General features: G+C 43.4%; 1 protein-coding gene across 4 annotated transcripts in view; it reads left to right on the forward strand.

The window, feature by feature from the left end:
* RPAP3 (RNA polymerase II associated protein 3) overlaps window positions 1-21,695 on the forward strand; it is a 35,268-nt gene extending 13,573 nt beyond the window's left edge. For 2 of the 4 annotated variants that reach the window (XM_075551831.1, XM_075551832.1), the window contains exons 8-17: window positions 1,710-1,847; window positions 2,944-3,071; window positions 6,821-6,942; window positions 11,308-11,378; window positions 11,494-11,595; window positions 15,194-15,438; window positions 16,557-16,743; window positions 17,756-17,853; window positions 18,289-18,389; window positions 21,342-21,694. In XM_075551831.1, the coding sequence (XP_075407946.1) occupies window positions 1,710-1,847; window positions 2,944-3,071; window positions 6,821-6,942; window positions 11,308-11,378; window positions 11,494-11,595; window positions 15,194-15,438; window positions 16,557-16,743; window positions 17,756-17,853; window positions 18,289-18,389; window positions 21,342-21,427 (1,278 nt within the window). In that variant the 3' untranslated portion in view covers window positions 21,428-21,694. Of the gene's footprint in view, window positions 1-1,709; window positions 1,848-2,943; window positions 3,072-6,820; window positions 6,943-11,307; window positions 11,379-11,493; window positions 11,596-15,193; window positions 15,439-16,556; window positions 16,744-17,755; window positions 17,854-18,288; window positions 18,390-21,341 lie in introns of all 4 variants that reach the window. The other 2 variants (XM_075551830.1, XM_075551833.1) reach the window with 2 other exon arrangements.
* The last annotated feature ends 361 nt before the right edge of the window (window positions 21,696-22,056 follow it).

Genomic DNA, 22,056 nt, shown 5'->3' on the forward strand with positions numbered 1-22,056 from the left:
TTGTCAGAGACCTTTAGAACTCCTGCTACTTCTTAAATAATTTTTTTCCTTTATCACATTGATTATTTTCTTTTTTTGCCTTTTATTCTGATTTCTGTGCTAACCATTTGCATATATCTTTGAGTTTGTAATTTAAAATGGCTCCATTCTTCTCATTTATATCTTAGCAAAAAAAAAAAAAACGTTAATTTTTTAACCGTGAGAACATAGTTAATTACAAGAATATAAAATTAACCTCCCATAACACTGAGGAGTGGGGTGCATATTCCCTTTACTCTGCCTTCGCATCAAGGTTATAATTGTTTTGCTATCGATGGAAACATTTAGAGAAACATGAGAATGTGGAAAATCTGCTTTTAAATATTATTATGTAGTGCACAAAAAATTTGATAAATGTATCCAATTGATTATAATGATGGACTCTATTGTATATTTTTACATTTTGTCTTAGATCAAGTACTGAGTATTCTTTGAGAAAGTTCGTGGTATGGGCTTATTTACTTGCTTGTATTTGAAAATCACTCATAGAAAGTAGCTGGCTTGAGGATAAGTTAAAAAAGTATTGCTTACAAAATTACACAAATCTTTATTAGACAAAAATGTGAAAATGTGACGCTCTTGTTTGTCAACATAGCCTCTGTGTGGTCTACATCCTCCTTAAGGCGGTGGTCCCTCTCTGTGACCCATCCCTGAAGAATCCTGCACTCTCTGATGTCTACAATGTCACACGCGGTTGGCATCCTTGAGGGTCTCAAACGGTGTTCCTTTTCATGGGCTTTGCATCTGGGAAGCAGAAAGTGCAGCCTGGGGGGCTGCAGGGTGGACCGGCTAAGTTTCCCAAGGAGGTGCTCCTTGGACAGTTGCGATTCCCATTGACGAATGAGCGGGCGCGTTGTCCTGATGGGAACCATTCCTTGAAACAACTTTCCTGACTATTTTCTCACGAATGTAGTTTGAATTCCCTTAGAAGTTTTTTATAGTAAGCCCTCATGACTGTCTGGGGTCTTACAAGAAAGTGTAGCACTCGTACCCCTGGGAGCTTTATCAAACTTCTGAGCGACCTCTCTGCCTGGGATTTGACTGGCCCACAACATCCCTTGGAAACCACTGTTTTGATTGGACCTGTCGTCATCCCCCACCCCACCCCTGGCACCATTTATTGGGAGCTAATGCAGCTATCATATCATTTCCATAGTTAATCACATCCAGCAGTACTGTATAATTGCTACCAAAAACCATGATTTTCCTTCTTACACTCTGACATCCACTCCTGTTTACAGCCCCTTCCCCAGCCTGGTTTTTGAAGATGCCTGAGTGAGACAAAGACGAGTACATTGCTGAGAGAACTCGTCTCCCCCATCTACTGATTGCACGGGCATGTTGGAACATTGTGTGTAACTCGGAAATGGAGCTCCAGTAGCAACACTTTTTGACTAACTCTTGACTTTGTCGATCGATGACTAATTGAACAACTACCTTTTGTGGGCATAACTTATTTTAATTGATGTAAGGTGTACATGAAATTTATTGTACACTCTATTTCTTAAGGAATTAAGTCTAAAGACTTTGAATTCGAGTAAAAGTGTTATTTAAATTATGAAGTTGAACTGTGGCAGGCAGTCTAGTACGTTTGAGCGATTCAGCATTTTACAAACATGGGTGTGCAGCTGGCATTCCTGTTTCACTTTAGCCCTCACTGTGTGTCCCAGGCCTTACCCTGCAGAGAGAGCTCACGTCCTCAGGAAGCAGATGCGATGGTGAAGTCAGGCGGTGAAATGCAGGCAGGAGGGAAGGCACAAGTTGAAGAGCAGCAGCAGAAGCAGCAGGCCATGTCACAGAAAGATCTGGTAACTCAGCGGGGATTCCAACACAGAAGGTGTACATGTTGCTGAGTGTTTGCTCTTAGTTTCCGTGTTATTAAAACTCTTCTGACATTTTCAGCTCTCTTAAGAACTGGGTATATTAAATATACTAAAACATTTGGACTCTACTAATGTGAAATTTGAGCCATTGATGTAAGTTTTTAAAAAGCAATAGAAACATTAAACTTTTGGGTTATTTTAACTTATGTAGCTTAGTTATAAAACTGAAAAAAAGGAAATGGATTCATTCTTGTTTATAATAAGCTATTTTTATTAATTCTCTGTGGATTATTTCTGACTGCTGTTCTCTTCCAAGTCCTTGGTTTAGGAAGCAGTCTAATACTCGTACAGACTTTTAAATGGACCACAGAGATGCCTAATAGATGCCTGTGGAATGCTCACTGTGATCTGTCTGCTAGATAGCAATAAGCCTTGTTAGCAGTGATTTCAAGTACTGCCTCCCAGTGCACACGGATTTACCCTGTATCTCCCAAGCATGGCTGTGTAAGTCTGCCAGTATGTTCTTTGACAGAAAACATTTGAATTATAAAATTCTTGTGCACAGCTACTAAACAGTTCTCAAACGGTCGCTGAAACTAGTCGCCTTGGCTGAAACTAGTTGCCTTGGCTGACCCTGCTGGTATCTGAAGCCCCAGTGTCAGGGTCATAGCACCGTAGCAACACGCAACACGCGGGCCACGACAGGATGGCGGACAGGCTCACAACAGCCTGGGGTCTTAGACACCGCACACTTTCTTAGTGGTTCAGGTTTAGGCCTGTGTGTATTAAAGTGAGTTTTAAAATCTGGGCGTTGTATGAGATTTACTTGGTAGAACAATGGTTCGTGGAAAGTGTAATGTCCTTTTTCCCCCTTTTTAATGCTAGAAAACATAGCACCATTAAAGAAAACCATTTACTTTTAAAATTCTAAAATGTAGGCTCGTGGATTAAATTTTCAATAATTGAAACTTACTTTTATTATTGATAAAATATTACTTAACAGACATTTTAAAGTTTTGAATTAGGTTAACCTTCTTGTATATTTTTGCCCCGTCTTCATTTTCCTCTCCACAAATGCTAGGGGAATGGCTTTTTTAAAGAGGGAAAGTACGAAAGAGCGATCGAATGCTACACTCGTGGGATGGCAGCAGATGGCGCTAATGCGCTCCTTCCTGCCAACAGAGCGATGGCCTACCTGAAGATGCAGAGGTAAGTACTGGTCACGTTCTAGCGCTTTCTGGGTGGAAATGAAGTTTGCCACAGATTGGCTTAGCTAAACAGTAAAGGAAGATTGCATTGATCTATTTTTATGGATTAAGTTAAGGTTCAATAATAACCATGCCTAAGTACTTAGTAAATATTTGGTTAAGTTAGCTCAAGTGAATCATTTTCACCCCACTCTTACTGGCCTCTAGTCATACATTTTAACGCTTCTCCATTGTTTTATGGGAAATTATTTTAACTTTGAACCTTTTGGTCAAAGCCTTATGTGGAAGTATTTGATATTTATAACCAAAAGGGAAACTGTTATAGAAATTGCAGGTTGATTAAATATACAACTACAACTTGGTCGCGTGATGTTAATTAGCTGGCTTGGGGGTGCTCCGGGCTCCACGTTGGGCAATTGGTAGGCTAATGTCTGTTGGCAGACAGTGTGCCTTACCCTGTTTGTGGCTTATACTAATACCAAGTGCCTGAATAAAAGCGAACAACAACAACAACGCCCAAGCCAGAACTGTGGCCGGTTGAAAGGACAGCATGGGGAAGCCTGTGACTCAGGATTATGGTTTTGTATGTTTACCTGTATGCCTAGAATTACAAAGAAATGCTGAATGTATTAAATGGTAGTTTGTGTCGTTAATCAACACCGCAAAATACGAATACGTATTTGAAATACAGGCAGATTAAAGTAGAAAAGTTAAAGGCATCTTATGTGAAGAAGACTCGAATGAACAAGGAGATTAGCCTGGGGCACATTTCCTTCCACAAATTCACGAGCAGACCCGTGTGGATGGAGGTGGCCGGAGAGCCACATCCATGAGAGGGCTTCTAGTGTGCTGGCACCGACTTCACTGTTGGCATTGGAAGGGCTCCTGGGGACGGAATGGCCCGTGTCACAGGAGCAGTGTAGATGGGGATACTGCTGGCACACGCTCACAAGCAGCAGGCTAAGTTACTGCTGAGATGCTAAAATCACGGGGAGCAGAAGCATATTTTGAGGTGCCTATGGCAGTTGCCACGTAATATGAAAATATCTGGTTTTCACTGTAACAGTCACAGTCAACTGCTTTTAATACTGTGGTGGTTTGTTGCCTAAATTTATAACAGCAGAAACTTAAAGTTCTTTTAAAAGCTAGTGAAAATAAAGATTTTTTTCTTTTCCCATTCAAATTTCTGGCTCCCCTGAGGGACCTTGAGTTAAGAATTCCTGTCATAGAAGTAAAATTTGGTTGTATTTTTAACCTTGCTTAAACTAATTGGTACAGCTAGAGATAGTTCTTTGGTTGAACATCATTGCATCTCTTGCCTGCTTATGAAAATTTTGATTGTTGCTTGTTGAAGATTTGCATATTGATGTAAAACTGTGAGGCCTGGATCTGTAAGCTTTACTTGATGATAAAAATAGTATCTTCTTATAAGTAAGAGGTTATATTGACATTTATGAAAACTCAAATTTATTGTTGGTTTTACTGCTGTCGTTGATAATCAGAATATTAGAGCCCACAAGCATTACAGTCTGAGAGGAGATTTTAAATGCAAAGAACTGTCTGACTGAGTCTTTTTGTAGTGTTTCAGATTGCCATTGTATGCATTTTCTCTAGTCCACAGCTCATATTACAAACTAGATGAGGAACTTTTCAAACTGAACTGAAGTCTTGGGTAACCGGACTATAGCTCGAGATCCTATGAACCATATGTGAAATCAAGGCTGAGAGATTGGTGCTGGAGGCAAGGCCGATAACGTGCAGGGGCATGGTAGAGCGCTGTGCTCACTCACAGACCAGTGCGGGGAGCAGTGGAGATGAAGACGAGATGCACTTAGTCTAGGAAATACCCACAGAAGCTGATTTCTAGAGGTGCTAGTCTAGGTGGGAGGTCAGCAAGATACCCTTGCGTTACAGTCACGGAATATCTGTGAGCTGGCAAATTGTGGGAATGTAGATCGGCAGATGGTTAGCTTCCGAGAATTAGAACAGACAATAAGACACCAGGACCGGGGCCAGAGGCTTGGGGCAGGACTCTGAAGAGAATTAGCGAAGAACAAATACAGGTCCCTTGTAAGGTTTAGGCAAAGGAGAGTGGGGGAAGATCCCAAAACACGAGCTGTTCGGTCTGGGAAATTGGGTTGACATTCAGCACGGGAGTACTGTATATACTCGGGTATAAGCCAGGTTTTCCAGCACATTTTTAATGCCGTTTTTGTGGTAAAATTGGACACCTCAGCAGATATTCGGGTCGGCTTATACTCGAGTATATATGGTAAGTGGAATACTCCTTACCAGTCTTGGAACCAGAGTAAGATGTCATTTAGCAGAGGGTTCACTTAATGCTGGTGAAGGATGGGATTGCCAGAGCTGCCTCAGAACTAGGGCAAGCGTGGACCTACCTGTGCATTGAAGGGAAACCGGTTCAGGGGCTAAGGGGCTAGGCAGGGAGTTACTGTTTTGTTTTTAACTATTTTTATTATTTCTGCTTTTTAGTTCAGTGTTAGAAACTGGATTTTTTGTGAAGTTCATAAGGGAACATTACTGATGTTAAAGGATTCTGGCTGAGTCTGTTGCCAAAGGATAATGATTTTCTATGTGTTTAAAACTTAGAACCTGATTTTTGCATATGTAACTAAAGTGGCTTCCTCAACATGTGTCTGCTAATGGACATGTTCCACTTTGTGTAGTCAGCCAACACCGATTGACCCCAGAATGGGTCCGGTGCTCCGCTAGCCCGTGGGCGGGTACTCCGCATACATAGATTAGCTACACAGTTTTAAAGAAACTTGAACTTCAAGGAGACACAGAAAAGACCAGTGATTGTGAGCAAGTGCTGTGGGGGTAGAGGGAGGGCAAGGACGGGGCACATGGAGTCCGGGTGGCCAGGAAAGGTGTGCCAGTGGAGCTGAGAACCTTGGGGGGGCATTCCAGTGGAAGCTCTGAGGCCTCGGGGCGGGCCAGGTCATGGGACTCCAGGAAAGTGCCCGCAGTCTGAGTTACAGCTGGTCTGCTTGGGTCTGTTAGCCATGGGTCAGCCCCAACCCTGGCTGCTCTGCAGAGGAGTGTGACTGTGGCCTTGGACAAGTTTATAATCAGACTATATATTGGTGGGGCATGAGCAGACACACACATAACACACATGCACATAGAAAGGTGCGTCCTCTTGCTGAAAAGTGAGTTAGAAATTCAAAGGTGATTAAGTTCATCTGAAGTCTCATTTTGGAGGAGAGCATTCATCTTGGCACTGAGGAGAATGCGGTACAGGTTAGTCTTTAAAAACGGACTTTTACTATCAAATGTGTCTAAGCCGTTAAAGTCATACAATAAACCTATATATGAGGGGTCTTCAGAAAGGTCATAGAAAAATCCCATTATACTGTACTTCTATTTTCCCACGAACTGTTTGAGACTACCTCATGATCATCTAGTTTTAATAAGACTTGGTCATATATATTTTTGCTCCCCACCTCGAATTATTTTAAACACATTACAGATGTTATAATGATAGTCAACTCCTGGAGAAAATAAAATTATGATGCATACAATCCATTCTGAATCTTTCTCCATCGATCATAGTTCTGAAGGGTTGTTCAGTGTAGGGGAAGGTCTCAAGGTGCTGTTTCCGTTAGCTCTTTGTTAGAGAGCAGTCATAACTGGAATGACATGCAGGTATTTTAAATGAGAAACTCAGGTAATATAAAAGTGTTCTATGAGCTTCATTTTCCCGTTTTGCAATTTTATGTTCAATAGATATGAGGACGCTGAGAAAGACTGCACTCAGGCTATTTTATTAGATGGCTCGTATTCTAAAGCTTTTGCAAGAAGAGGAACTGCAAGAACATTTTTGGGAAAGCTAAATGAAGCCAAGCAGGGTAAGGCTGTCTGTGTAACTACCAGCACTCCGCATGCGCAGCCCTCCCGTGGCTCCAGCAGACAGGATTTAGAGAAGGACATTGTCTGTGTGGTTCTGATTATGAACGTGCTTTAGATTTGGAGGGTGTGGACTCCAGGGAAGACGTGCTCTGCCTTCGCTGTAATGGCACTCACTGAGAGGGGTCACTGCCCACTTGGATCATGAAAAGTTTACATTAGACGTAAGAAAAACACAAGCAACGCAAAGAAGGAAAGGAAAGCAAAGGGGGCAGTCGGTATAGAAGCATGCTGTGTGGTCTGTGGTGGTGTCCTTTTTGCTTTCGATTCTTTACATTGTCCCTTTTTCTTTTTTTTAAATCATTTTATTGGGGCTTGTACAACTCTTATTACAATCCATCCATCCATCGTGTCAAGCACGGTTTTACATTCGTTGCCATCATCGTTCTCAAAACACTTGCTTTCTGCTTGAGCCCTTGGTGTCTGCTCCTCATTCCCCCTCCCTCCCCGCCCCCTCCCTCATGAGCCCCTGATCATTGGTAAATGTTAATGTTTTGTCATGTCTCACACTGTCAGCGTCTCCCTTCCCCCACTTTCCTGTTGACCGTCTGTTCTTTGTTCTGCTCTGTGTGTGTTATAAAGCCCATGGTAATACGTTGTCAGTACTTTTGTTTTAGAGATTAATTCTTTTAAAGACATTTTTAAGATGAGAAAGGAAGATTTTTATTACCCATCCATGTGCCACTTCTGGGGCTTGTCATTCTTTCAAGCAGGTCACTTTTCACCAGATAGACCTGGTGTCTCGAGTCCTTCACGGTTCCCGGTCGTGCAGGGTTGTGCCAACCAGCTCTCGGCTTTTGCTTGAAAGTGCTCTTGCTTCCCCTCTCCTTGGCAGGGTATTTTCACTAGAGTTCTACGTTGACAGCCCTTTTCTCTTAGCACTTTAAAGTACTCTGTTTTCTTCTAACGAAAAATAGCGGATATTCATATTTTTCTCTGAAATATAATATGCTTTGTTTTCTGTTTATTTGTAAGATTTTTCTCTTTCTCACTGATAATTCAGCAATTTGGTTATGATAAGTCCTGATGTGGTCTTCTGTTATTCTTTTTTGGGGGGGAGGGGTCGTTATTTTTTAAATTGATTATTCATGGGTAATTAATACATAGATCATTCCATAGTTCAGTCATGTCAAGTAGTATTGTGCAAGTGCCACAATCATTTTCCAAACATTCTTTTTCTTCCTGGACTCCTTAATTTCATCTCTCTTTTATCCTGCCACCACACCACCACCACTGTACCCCTGTTTGAAACCCTTCTACTACTTTCTGTTCCGATAGGTTCATCAGTCCTGGGTTTCATATACAGAAAAACATATAACACAAGTTCAAGAGGGTGACCCCAATGACACAACACCTCTAAGATAAACCCTAATATGAACAAACAGAAACAAAACAAAAATTCCAAAGGTGTTCAAATCCCAGCCAGGTCCAGCGTGCATCTGGGGCGTGGAGAGTGGGGAGGGATCAGCTGACAAGTTGTAGCTGTTCATGGCAGGTTTATCCCTTTGACCTTCTGAACTCATCTCTCTAGTGCACTCTGTTTAGTATCCACTTTCTTCCCATCCTTTATATGGATAGAGGCAACCCCCAGAGGTTACTTCCTATGTAGTCCCCACAAATGTATCTCGGGCTCCTACTCTTCTGGGGTTCTTGATGTATTTTGGGGGAGAACTTTTGATTTGGTGAGTTTAGAGTTTTTAACAAATTTGAAAATTTTCTAGCTATTTCTTTCTCAAATTTTTTAATTCCTTTGGGAAACTGCCCCGTCCTCCTAAGTCTGGATACAATACCCCACCCCAGCCAGCAAGTGGACAGAAGATCCAGGTCTGACCAAGCAGGAGGGTTGTAGTACCTCCCCTTATTGGTGCTGGGGTAGACTCTTCTCCATACTTTTATTTTTAACAGTTTTATTGACATGTAATCCACATACAATTCAATGGTTTAGTGGTATTAAAAAAGTTGTACCATCACCAAAAATTAAAGGTCTGTTCGTAAAAGATGAGGGAAGAGTATTGAATCATAAGACAGCAAGTGCTCACCCAGTCACCACCCAGGCTGAGGAGCTGGTCTTCATCTCGGGGTGGCTCTGGTTGTCAGTGGCTGTTGATCTGATGCTGATTCAGACTGACCTTGTATACCTGCCCCACAATTTCCTAGGCTCCCGTCTTTGCGGTAGCATGTTACTGGTTTTTCCCTGCCGAGCATCTAAGTGGCTTTGGCATGGCCCGTCTTTGATTAGCCGCCAAGCACTCAACCCACATGCCACTCGGGTTCCTGATTCTAAGGGTGGTGGAAAGCAATTGGTGTTGGTTGTTGGTTTACATGTAGGAGGGTATCACTATTTGATTTACCTTTTCTTTCTTTTTTTAAAAAATTGTGTCAAGCGCATTTGTACATTTGTTGCCGTTATCACATCATTCTTAAAACACTTGCTTTCTACTTGAGCCCTTGGTATCAGCTCCTCATTTTTCCTCTCTCTCCCTGCCCCCCTCCCTCATGAGCCCTTGATAATTTATAAATTATTATTATTTTGTCCTGTCTTGCACTGTCCGACATTGCCCTTCACCCACTTTTCTGTTGTCCGTCCCTCGGTGAGGGGTTATATGTAGATCATTATAATCGGTTCCTCTTTTCACCCTACCTTCCCTCCACCCTCCCAGTATCGCCACTCTCACCACTGGTCCTGGATTCCCTGTATTTCCAGTTGCTATCTGTACCAGTGTACATCCTCTGATCTAGCCGGATGTGTAAGGTAGAATTAGGATCATGATAGTAGTAGAATTAGGATCATGATAGTGGGGGAAGGGGAAAGCGAAGCATTGAAGAACTAAAGGAAAGCTTTATGTTTCATCGTTGCTACACTGCACCCTGATTGGGTCATCTCCTCCCCAAGACCCTTCTGTAAGGTGATGTCCAGTTTCCTATAGATAGGCTTTGGGTCCCCACTCCACACTCCCCCTCTTTCACAATGATCGTGATCACACAGGCTGGTGTGCTTCTTCCATGTGGGCTTTGTTGCTTCTGAACTAGATGATTGCTTGTTTATCTTCAAGTCTTTAAGACCCCAGATGCTATATCTTTTGATAGCCGGGCACCATCAGCTTTCTTCGCCACATTTGCTTATGCACCCGCTTTGTCTTCAGTAATCGGGGAGGTGAGCATCATGGAATGCCAGTTTAATAGAATTAATAGAACAAAATGTTCTTGCATTGAGGGAGTACTTGAGTGGAGGCCCAATGTCCATCTGCTACCTTAATACTAAACCTGTAAATATATGCAGATAGATCTATTTCCCCATAGTCATATATATATATATATATATTTACATATGTACATGCCTTTATTTAGGCCTCTATAAATGCCCTTTGCCTCCTAGTTCTTTCCTCTATTTCCTTTGACTTTCCTTTTGTCCCACTATCATGCTCAGCCTTCATTCAGGTTCAGTAGTTCCTCTCAGCTACATTGCCCTTCATCAAGCCCTAGCAGGCCTCTTACACCCTCCTCGCCACTGATTTTGGCTCACTTTTCTCCTACCTCTCCCTCTCCCATGTCCCCCCCCCCCAACCGTTGGTCCCATTGTTTTCTCCTCCAGATTGTTTGTCCCGCCTGTCTTATCTAGGTAGACCTGCAGAGATAGTAGTGTAAAGAATGGGTTAGGAAGGGTTAGTAGTGGTGAGGGTGGTTACAGTAACCAGATGGGAGGGGAGGTGATTTGAACCAGAGGGATGATAGTAAAGATGGAGAGAAGTGAAAGAGCTGAAGATCTTTTAGCTCACCACGTAGGCCATGGTGTTGAAGTCGGTTTGTACCAGGTTGGAAGAACCACTTTTTTGGTGCATATCTCTTCCCGACTCTACATTCAGGGATGACATATTGGTAACCTGAAGTCAGCCATGGAACACATATTTACACTTTGGAAATCGGCACCCTCCAAACTAGAACCAGTGTTCCAGCATGAACTAGCGCACTCCTGGATCAACAGTACAGAGCAGGAAGAAGTGCAGGGAATGAGAGACTGGGTGTCCTTATTCTGGAGCACTGTCTACACTGTATGTGAGGATCTGTCTCACATTTAATGAGTTCCCTTGTGTCCACAGGGTGAGCTTTTGGTAAGTCACACACACTTTAGACTTCCGGCTGCCGACTGCATGAGATCTCAGGGAAAGCAACAGTGTAGCGCTCAGTAAGTGTTTGTCCAGATGCTGCCTGGCGTCCAACTAACACTGTGAGATAGGTCTGGGGGCTGAGTTTCATAACATTTTCACTCCAGCATTATACTTATATGTATATATTTATATTTGTTTCAGATTTTGAGACAGTTTTGCTTCTGGAACCTGGAAATAAGCAAGCAGTGAGTGAACTTTCCAAAATTAAAAAGGTATGATAGTCTTTTCACTAAAATATTGCCTGATTTTCCGAAATGTGAAAATGGATTTCTCATGTAATGGCCTTGAGGCTATTTTGCTCATCATGGTTCCAAACTTATTTTGAAGGAATTAATCGAGAAAGGCCACTGGGATGAGGTCTTTCTTGATTCTACTCAAAGACAAAATGTGATTCAACCCATAGAAAATCCACCTTCTCCTGGATCAACTGTGAGTATCAGTTTTCTTTCATAAGCCGCCTCCCCCAAACTTTCCATGTTAGTGTTAAATTAATAAGATTGGAAATAAAGCAGTCAATTGCTGAGGCCATTTTCAGAATCTTTAAAAAGACTTCCTAGGACTTCCCGGAACAGGGGAAATGCAGCAGGTGAGAGTTCTTGGTAACTTTAAGGGACTTTTAACAAACCAACTTTAAATATTTCTACATATTTTTCTATGTACGGAATCTGATACATTTGTATATGTCATAGCACTTATATATTTTTGTTTTCTTTTTTTGACTTTGAGCTTGTATTATAGTAGCTGACTCGTGAGGACTTAGATCTAAAATGAGCAGTTAAGGCATAATCTCGTATAAGTAAAATTACCCCGTAAAAGATACAAGGTCTGTCGTTTTGGATAACCCCTGCTATTACTCATAAGTCCAACTAAGGTTTGTTCTGTAAAACTGGAACAGAAAGCACCAGGCATGGGTTGAGTAGTTTGGTTTCCTGAGTCTTTGGAGTTGAATTCATCCAAGTCAAATAAATGTATGATGGATGCTATTGAAAATTTGAACATTTACATAGTTGTTTCACATATAAATAATGGAAAAATGCCTAAGATTTAAAGAATAATTAGCCCCCTCACCCCCCAGCAGTGCTGCAGGGGGTGGGGTGGGCAAAAATTAAAAGAAGAATTAAAAAGTTAACAGAGTTGGTACCGGCCCAGCAGAACCTTCTTGTGCCCTCACTGGTGGTGGTCTTCTCCCTGAGCCCCGGAAGTCACTGGGAGGCCCGATGATGCTCTGGTAGAAATTGTTTTCTAAGAAAGGCAGGGAAAGTATGTTTGTCCTCCCCACGCAAATGATTCTGGTGCAATGCAGATGAGATCACCACCATTACGGGGAGGAAAATATGTTGCTATTTATTTTTATAACTGGTCTCCATTCTTTTAAAAATAGAAGCTAGACAGTCGGTGTAATTCACTGGAGATGTGACGTGAACCCCATTTCTGCCGCTTTTTAAGCTTTGAGACCTCACCTCATGCCTGTGTGTTCCTCATCTTGCCTCCTTAAGTTGAGAATAACTCAGGTTAGTTTTGGATCAAAAGAAGTAACATCCATAAATGCTAAGTCAGGGGAGCAAATGTTAGCGTCATTTCAAGTCATAATTGTGAGACCATGTGCTCACTAAAGAAATGGTGGTGTCGGGATCCAGCACAGGGCATGGGGATGAACACAGGGCCTGGGGCGAGAGGGCTAGGGTTCATGTACTCAGGTGAAGCTGCAGTTTATTCTTAAGGGCTGGCAGTTTGGGACTAGAACACTTCTAGAGAGAGACATCACAGGCGCTCTGGTGGCATGGTGGCTAGGCGTTGGACTGCTAGCTGCAAGGCCAACAGTTGGACAGCACCAGCTGCTCCGAAGGGGAAAGGTGAGGCCGCCTGCTCCTGTAGTGATGCACAGCCTCGGACAGACACCAAGGGGGCCGTTTGACGCCGTCCTGCAGCGGAATGCCTCACTCATCACTGGTGGGTGTGCTCTAGGGTAGTCAGATGGTGGTGGGGTCACAGCAGGAGAGCGGAGAAGCAAGTTGGCGGGCTCTGGGATTCCCGGTTAGAGAGACAGTCCACCTAGCCTTTCCTGACAACTCTGCTTCTGCTTCTATTCTATTTCCACTGTACTTTATCCCAGGTCAGAGCCAGCTTTCTGTTAGGTCTTCTTCCTTATTTGTTCTCGTTTTGCTTGAAATGCATAATATAGCTAGAGCTGAATAAAATATCAGGCTTCTGAATCTTGATTTTTTGAAGTGGTGAATTGAAGCTTTTATATAGTCTCCGATCTTTTCTGTCATGGTATCTTGGGTTTTACTAGCATCTCCTCCATCCCATCCCATTTCATCTCACTATCAGCCTCTTCTGCCTGGTTTAGCCCACTTAGCTCTCAGCTGCTCAGGGCTCTGGTCTCCACCCGAACTGTGAACTGGTTCACCCCCAGTTAGCTCCCCGGTGAGGACTTTCCAACCCAACTATGCTGAATCAGAATCCATATTTTAATGAGATCCCCAGGTAGTGGTATACAGATCAATGAGAATCACGTGGGGATCTTATTAAACTTTGGTCTCTGGTTCAGTTTATATGGGTTGGAAAGGCAGATTATCAGCAGGGGAGTTGAACCAGAATGAACCAGCTTCAAGCCCTTGCCTATGTACTTAATAGAAACCATCACATAGAAAATTAATTATGATTATGTGTACACATCTGTTATCAGTGGAAGACTGGAGTTTTAAAGTGGTGCCACTTTGTCTTAATTCAGTAATTACTTCGTGTCAGGATTTGTAGTCTTCGGTGAAACCCCAATGTGTGCTCATTCACATATCTTGATACAAAATAGTTGGTGGTGAAGGTTCTCCCTAAGGCAAAGACCTCAGCGTGATTGTGCTTTAAGACAGAGCTGCTGAGAGGAGCCTGCTCACAACTTCCGTGTGCTAGCTTTTCAGTGTCTACACTTGTCCACGGCCCGCTCCTTTCACCACGAGCTCTAGGCTGTGCTCATAGACTGTCGCCAAAGTGTACGTCATTAACGCTTTTGGTCCGTCATTTAGCAGTACAATTAGGATAGACACTTGGGGTCTGTGGGAGGAAGCTTTCCCCGTCACTGCACACGTCAAGCATCCTTGTGCAATGAACCCCCATTGTTATCATGCAGCTACAGCGCTGAGCCGTGATTTGCACGCTTTGGTAAGAGACTTTGTGTTAGCTGTTTCTTTTTCAGTAGCCCTGGTGGGACAATAGTTGCTTCTGTAAATAGATGTCTGTTTGTGTGTGATAAATAGTGCAAGTCGTGGTATGATTTATTAGGGATGAAACAGCTCTGTATGTAAATTGATGTAGAAATTGAAAATGCCTGACGTTTCTAATGCCATTAGAAAATCACTGTGGTTTCTCAAAAACGCTACCAAACACTTTTCAGAAGCCTTGTCTTCACAAGTGTAAACAGCATTTGACAGATCTTGAACCTTGAGGGCGTTGCCCCAGCTGCTCCAGGTTCAGAGTGTTTTCCAACTGGTTCTGCAGAGCCCACTTGCTCTTGTTTGGGTTACTGAAACATTCTTTCTTTGTTGTGTCGCCTTTCAGACAAAACCTGGGCTCCGTGACCTGGCTTGTAGCCCTTTCTAAGTTATCTGCCAGCTGCTGTTGGGTCTTTGCTTCCCCGACTCCTGCCCTTGGACTCGCTCCATGGGGCTTCTCCTCCCGTCCCACTGGTCACGCCTGGTCTGCCCATGGGCCCGCGCTTTGTGAGGGCTCCCCAATGCTGACGTCTGTCTTCACTCTGTGGGGTTGGCTTGATCTCTTGTTGCCTTGTCTTGTTTCTATACACCAGTCTGTCTCACCAGCTTAATTCTTGAGGTTCAGTGCGAGGCCTGGCTTTTTATTCTCAATTTCCTCAGACAGAGCATCTCTGGCCACTCACTCTGTGAGTGTCTACTCGGCGATGCGTGGACTCACCACTGAGACAGTGACTCTGCTAACGCTGGCCTCTTTCAACTGGGGCCCCGACAGCAGGAACCCTTTAACGTGTTTATTTAAAGAGCTGCCTCTGTTTTAGAAGCCACTGAAGAAGGTTACCATTGAAGAAACTGGTAACTTGATCCAGACAATTGATGTGCCGGATAGTGCGCCCGCTGCTGCTGCAGAGGGAGAACCTGTGCGTCCAGCCAGGGTGGTCACGGCCACCACAGGCGCTGCTAGCAAGAAGAACCCAAACCAGGCCCACCCTTTGCCCGCAAGTGATACTCCAAGAGCAAAAGTGTTGAAAATAGAAGAAATCAGTAATAATCCTTCAGCCCAGCCGTGAGTAAAACTCCCTTTCTTGGCGCTTGTCTAGGTCGATGACGAGTCTACTAGAACATTGAGAGTGCTGGTGAGATTTAGGGTCAGCACTCCTCACTTGCGGTTTTTGAAGGCCCTCAACTTTAAGGTCGAATTCCTCTTTTTAAATCCATCTTTACTGTGATGGAGCTTTTGCTTAAGGCTAACCAGCCCAGCGCCACCCATCCTTTACCGTATGGGGAAGTCAGAGAGACGTGTCTTGAACAACTTGCTCTCTTGCGTTTTCTTTCTAGAGCTTGGGCGCATCGGTTTCATTTCCTAGCTGGGCAACCTCATTTTCGTTTTTAAAAGGCGTCTTCATTAAGGTGGCCTGGGCCTTGCAGTCAGCCATCGGTAATGAAGATGATGGGGTTGTAAGTTTGTAAAGTGGTTGTGTGTGCAACCTTCACGGAGAGGCTAGAGTGTATACACTGTCAGTTCATTTTTCGGTGTTGAAAGTTCATTCACATATTTTTTTTTAAATATGGAATTTTATTTCGGCTGTTGAGAAAAGACACAGTATAGCACACAACTGCACAGCGTCTCCATGCACACCTCAGTGACCTTCAAGTCGTGCAGCCCCTGTGAGCTTCCTTCTCTGCCCATCCTCCCGGGTTCTATACCATTGTATTGTTCCTCCCCAAATGAGGAACGATGGTACCTAGCAATGAAATAAGATGCATAAGACGCTTGCTCTCTCTTTCCTTTTGAATGTTAACAGTAGATCTAATTAAAGGGAGAGTGGATTGTGGGAAAAGACTCAAGGCTAGCTCCGTTTTCAAAGGGGAGCGCACCTTCTGGGAACATTGAGTGCGGATTTCAGAAAGGCTGAGCTGTGAGTCTGTGATGAGGTAGCAGTCTACCAAAACCCTGAGCTGCCGGAGCTCCCGCCCCGCAGCCTAGATCGCTCAGGCAGAGCCAGCATCTGGACCTTTGCCTCCTTGCTGGACACCGTTTACTACTTGTTGAACAGTAAGGAGCTATACAGTAGTAACGTAGTGAGGAGTTTTAAAGTTTGCGTTGTTGTTTTTCTTGTATAAGCTCTGACCATTTGTGGTTATTTTCTAATCGTTTGACTCCTGCTTCGGAAACATTTCCAGAGCTCAAGCGGACCTGAAACACGGTGTCCGGCGGTCTTCTTGTGAGCAGAGCTCCCTCCAGGTAGAACACCCGCCCGCTCCACCGATCGCAGCTGAGCTCCCTCCATGCCCTGCAAACTCCTTCCAGCTGGAATCTGACCTCAGAAAACTGAAAAGCTCTCCAGACACGTTGTATCGGTATATAAAGGTAAGCAGGAGGAGTAGAATTGTAAGAAATCAGTACTTATATAGCAGTTGTGGCAGAAAGCGGTGGCCGTCTGCTGTGTGCACATCCCCAGCGGCTGGTCTGTGTAGTCGGAGCGCTGTGCTTGCGGCTGTGGGATGTGACTGCAGAAAAAGCATCTATGCTGCCGCGGCCAATACATGTTTAAGATTTGCAACCAGGAAACCTTGATGTTCTCCTTTAAAAATAAGTTACATGTCAAATTGTCTTGTCTGAAGTAATTTGATTTCTTATATCCTAATTTAAGCTTAATCTTTCATCCTTTAAGTTGGGGAAAGGAATCGGAAATACACCTACTATCTGGTTTGTGCTAAGCAGTGTCTACCTTCAGGGAGCCATTCTCCTGAGCAGGGGCTTCCTTTGCTCTCAGCAAGAGTCAAAGCATGAAGCACAGCAGATGCTGGATGAGCGTCTTTTTGCCAAATGTAACAGCAGTCAACAGCCCTCTATAATCATATCACATACAGTTACTTCCAAAAACATGATCGCTTCTTTCTCTTTCTTTTTTTTCACTAATTAGTTACTTTTATTGCTTCTGGGAAGTTGTCTCAAGTCTTCTGTTCAAGGGAATTTTTGTTGGGCTTGAATAGAATGATTTGCTTTTCTACTCTATCCTGTTCCCATCTTACTGTTTCCATCGTTATTCCTTGAACCATCGTGGTGGAGTGGGGTCCACAGTAGGCTGGTTACCGCGTGGCTGGCAGTTTGAAACCAGCGGCTGCTCCCCAAGAGAGAGTCGAGGCCGCCACCTCCTGCAGAGATTGACAGCCTCCGCCGCACGCGGGCAGTTCTCTGCGTCCCCTGGGGCTGCTGGGAGTCTGAATGGACTCCGTGGCAGCCAGTGGGTAATGTTAATCGTTAAGTACAAATACATCGTAATAGTTCATTCTTCCTGTTACCTGAGAAATTATTCTATAAATTACTTTCTCATATGTGGATGTTGCCACAACTAAATTTTCTCTATTTTTTTCCCAAGCAAATCGAGCCATCCTTGTATCCAAAGTTGTTTCAGACGAATCTAGACCCAGATGTATTCAATCAGATCATTAAGATTCTACACGACTTTTATATTGAGTAAGTTGTACTGCTGCGCTACCTGCAGTGGCTTGAGAAGCATTCCTGTTGATATAATAAGAAGTCTCTTGTCTATAGCAAGATGAGCTTTCTAGGATGTTCTATTGGTGCAGGGCTGGGGTGCGATGACAAACCAAGCGCAGCCAATAGAAAGGGAGCTGGGTAAGTGAGGAAAAAGGGCTTTCGCATTTTTCTATGTAGAGAATGGTGGGGAAGTGGGATTACTAGCTCCTGCTCAGCCCTCCTTTCAGAGTGCTGTGATTTTTTCGGTTCATGTGATAAATCTCTCTCTGGGAACTTAAAACGTAGACAGTCTTTAAGGCCAAAGAGGGAAGCATCGAATGTCTTATTTATGCATAATTAGAAGTATGATGGCAAACAGAATGATAATCTACCTTTCATGAATAATTTGTTTCTATATTTGGATTGTTTCAGGAAAGAAAATCCATCACTCATCTTTGAAATCTTACAGAGACTGTCTGAACTAAAACGGTTTGAGATGGCGGTGATGTTCATGTCTGAACCTGAAAGGAGAAGTAAGTTCCCAAGCAGGCAGGCATGGAGTTCATTTCGTGGGGCCGCTGGAGCAGCGTCCACGTGCCCCAGACAGGCTGCCACTTGAGAACAGGGTGGGCTTCTTCTTGGGTCTGAGGCTGGGAGGCTGAAGTCAGGGTGCCAGCCGTGCTGGCTCTCACTGAAGGCACCACGCTGCTCTCCTGGTTTCTGGCGGTGGCTGGTGATCGTTAGCCTGCCTTGGCTTGACCCTGGTCATTCCACATGGCCATCTTCCCTGTGGGCTGCCTCTGCATCTCTCTCCTTCACCGTGGCCTCGGAGTGACGTTTTCACAGACCCTGTCCGCCAGTAAGGTCAAGCTCACGCACCATGCGTGGGTCAGGGCTTCTTTGGGGAACAGTTTTCCTTGTAACAACTGAAAGCTTCTACATCTCTTTATTCTTATGTGTTCTTCACTCAGTATCTGTTTACTATATGCAAGAGATGTTCTCATTAAAGTTTTTAAATCCTAACAAAAATGTTATTGGGTATAAGTTAATATTCTGGCTTAGGAATGGGAAAACCCGGTCCAGAGAGGTTAAAGAACTTACCCAAAGAAGTCAGACCCAGGATTTGAGTCCAGGCTGTGTGACGCCACAGGTTGTACTTTTCTACTTGAAAACACAGTGGTTGTTGGAATGTACGACAGGAATATAGCTCGACGCCATCGGGGAGGTCTACCCCTTCTGAGAGATCATAGCCCATTTCCTGAGTCAGCCTGGTCTGAGTGGAAACCTCAAAGAGCAAGAATTTTCAGAGGGAGGGATGGAGAGCAAAGCTGGAAAGGAGCATTGACGTCAGCCTGCTAGGAGCAGGGCAGTGTGGCTGGATGGTGGCAGAGCCTGTCTGGTGTAAAGAGTCGGTTTTTGGAAACCATAATCTAGGCAGACCTGCACTCAGTTATTCAGAGCTTCGAGCTGTGCTCTCGTTCAGGAGAAAGGAGCACCCTCGGATGGCAGAGTGATGGCCTGTAAGACTGAGTCACAGCTCTGTACTTAGTTGAGTGGACATGTCACATAGAGACCTTTCAATGGTGAGGGCTTAGCCCTAAAGAAGTCACTGCTGATCTTTAGTTAACTGAAAACTTCCCCTGAAACCCATGAACAGATACAATTTTTCTTCTTATTCTAACAAGCTCACTCTGCCTCTCCATGATTGCTGCAGTTACTTATTTATAAATATATTATTCAGCGCTTACCTGCACCCATGTACATGCTCTGGTCTAGCGAGATCTGTAAGGTAGAATGAGGGTTATGGCAGTGAGGGAGGAAGCATTAAAGCACCAGAGAAAAGCTGTTAGTTTTATGGGTGCTGTACTGCACCCTGACAGGCCCGTCTTCTCCCATGACCCTTTCTGTAAGAGGATGTCCAATTGCTTACAGATTGGCTTTGGACCTCCACTCCTTACTCCCTCCTACCCCCATTCACATTATGATTTTTTACTCTGGAAACAGGGAATACAGGACAGATAAACTCCTTGGGACCAATATAGAGAGTAGCCATTACCAGGAGGGGAAGGAGAAGGTGGAGGAAGAAAGGGGGAACCAGTCACAATGATCTACCTATAACCCCCTCCTAGGGGCATGGACAACAGACAAGGGGGTAAAGGGAGACAACAGACAGTGCAAGGCATGAAATAATAATAATTTCTAAATTACCAAGGGTTCATGAGGGAGGGAAGGTGAAAAAATGAGCTGATACCAAGGGCTCGAGTAGAAAGAAAATGCTTTGAAAGTGATGATGGAAACATAGTACCAATGTACTTGACACAATGGATGTATGTGTGGATTGTGATAAGAGTTGTATGAGCTCCCGATGAAATGATTTTTTTTAAGTAACAAAATAAAAATACAATAAAACCTTGGGGTTGTGAACTATGACTTACTGACAGCTGATACCATGTAAATAAAAGTTACATTAAAAAAGATAATATTCCTGCTCTTAGCCAGTCTTAGTGACCCTAGAGGCAGGGGAAGACTGGCCCTGTGCGTTTCTGCGGTGCTGTTTCCCAGCCGAGTGTATCCTCTCCACATCCTCAAGCCTCCATCGTAATCTCTTCTCCCTAATGGAACACAAGCTCCCTGAGACCACCTGTTTACTGGATTAGGCACAGAGCTTAGGCGGTGCTCACTGCTTAGTAGTGCTCAGGACAAGTGTGGATTTGTTGGAAATGTGACTTTTTGTGATGTAAGTTCAAGGTGTGCACGAACATGAGCTGGCTCTTTATACTGGCCTGCCATTGAGTCACCAGTGTTGAGAGAGTTAAGCACAGACAGGGCAGGGCGTACAGCGGGCCCTGGCCTTGGACAAGTGGGAGGAGCTGTGTCCTCTTTTATCACAGCTTGTTTCGATGTTGGGAAATCTGTGACAAGAGCAGCACTTTCCAAAGTGCTACCTGTCGAAGCTTCGGTGACAGGAAAGATAATTGTACATGATTTCCGGACCAATCTTCCTTTTAAAAATGATATATTTTACCTTATTATGACTCATTAGCAACGTGTCTAGCTGGACCTTCAGACATGGGACTGTATTATCACCATTACTAGTTTTTAATTTCCAGTAGTGTCATTCTTTTAAAATGATAGAAGTGTAGAGTCAACTTGAAAATTTCCATTAAAATAAAAATACTAAGGAGTATATTTGTTACGAAGTACAAAAGTATTGAAAGTCATACAGAATGAACTAATTTAAACGGCAAGATTCCTGCCCTTGGAGCTGTGGGGAATTTTAATACTGCCAAAACACAATATCCTGGAGAGAAACACAACTGGACTACTGTGTGATCTGGATTATGACTTAGGGGTAATTCCAGGGATGAGTGTTTCAAGGTGTAAAAAAGTTTTAGTTTATAGGTCAGATTGCTCCCGTTAAATTACTGGTTTTGTCTAGTTTAAAAATGGAGATTAAAGTGAATGATTCTTCTTCTGTTTTTCAGTTGTACATGCACTGTTCGATCACATAGACACATCAGGATTGAAGGATAAGTCTGTCGAAGAACTCAAGGAAAGATATGGTGGTTGATTTCTGTTCTTACTGCAATGACTGTGACTACATTTTTTTTTCCTACTGAAAATGCAGTACTTTGTTTTGCTTTTTTAAAATGTGAAGTAGAGAAAACTGTCTTTGGACAGAAGTATAAAGTAGATTGTGATTTTACCTTGGCCCCATGTACTCAAGTGGACTATTTATAAATCTTTTTGTGGAAATAAAGTATATAATATTTATATGTAAGAATTGGTATTTTCTTTTAGAAATAATTTCATGTTAAATTTACATATTCTTTACTTCCCTACAAACGTGCTGCTTTTATATTTTCACGAGTTTTTGTAAACCATATGCAGATTGCTTTATTAGCATATGAATAAATGTATTTTGTTTAGAAAGGGATATAAGAACATGACCAGTTTGTGCAGTTATTAAAATATCACTGTACTGGCCCACCAATATACTACTGAGCTGCAGGATGTGTATTGTTATTATTTGTACTGAAAGGAGACCGTTAGCTAGATACTGAGATGGGCATCGCCATCCTTGCCCCTTGGAGCATCTCGGCTGGCCTTTCTGCACACATCTGTTGGCTACTTTGAGTCACGGCGCTTTTAACACTCTTCAGCAGCAGCATTCACGTGCGTGGATTCTTCCACGGTCTT

This window comes from Tenrec ecaudatus, chromosome 6 (assembly GCF_050624435.1).
Source record: "Tenrec ecaudatus isolate mTenEca1 chromosome 6, mTenEca1.hap1, whole genome shotgun sequence".
Classification (NCBI taxonomy): domain Eukaryota; kingdom Metazoa; phylum Chordata; class Mammalia; order Afrosoricida; family Tenrecidae; genus Tenrec; species Tenrec ecaudatus.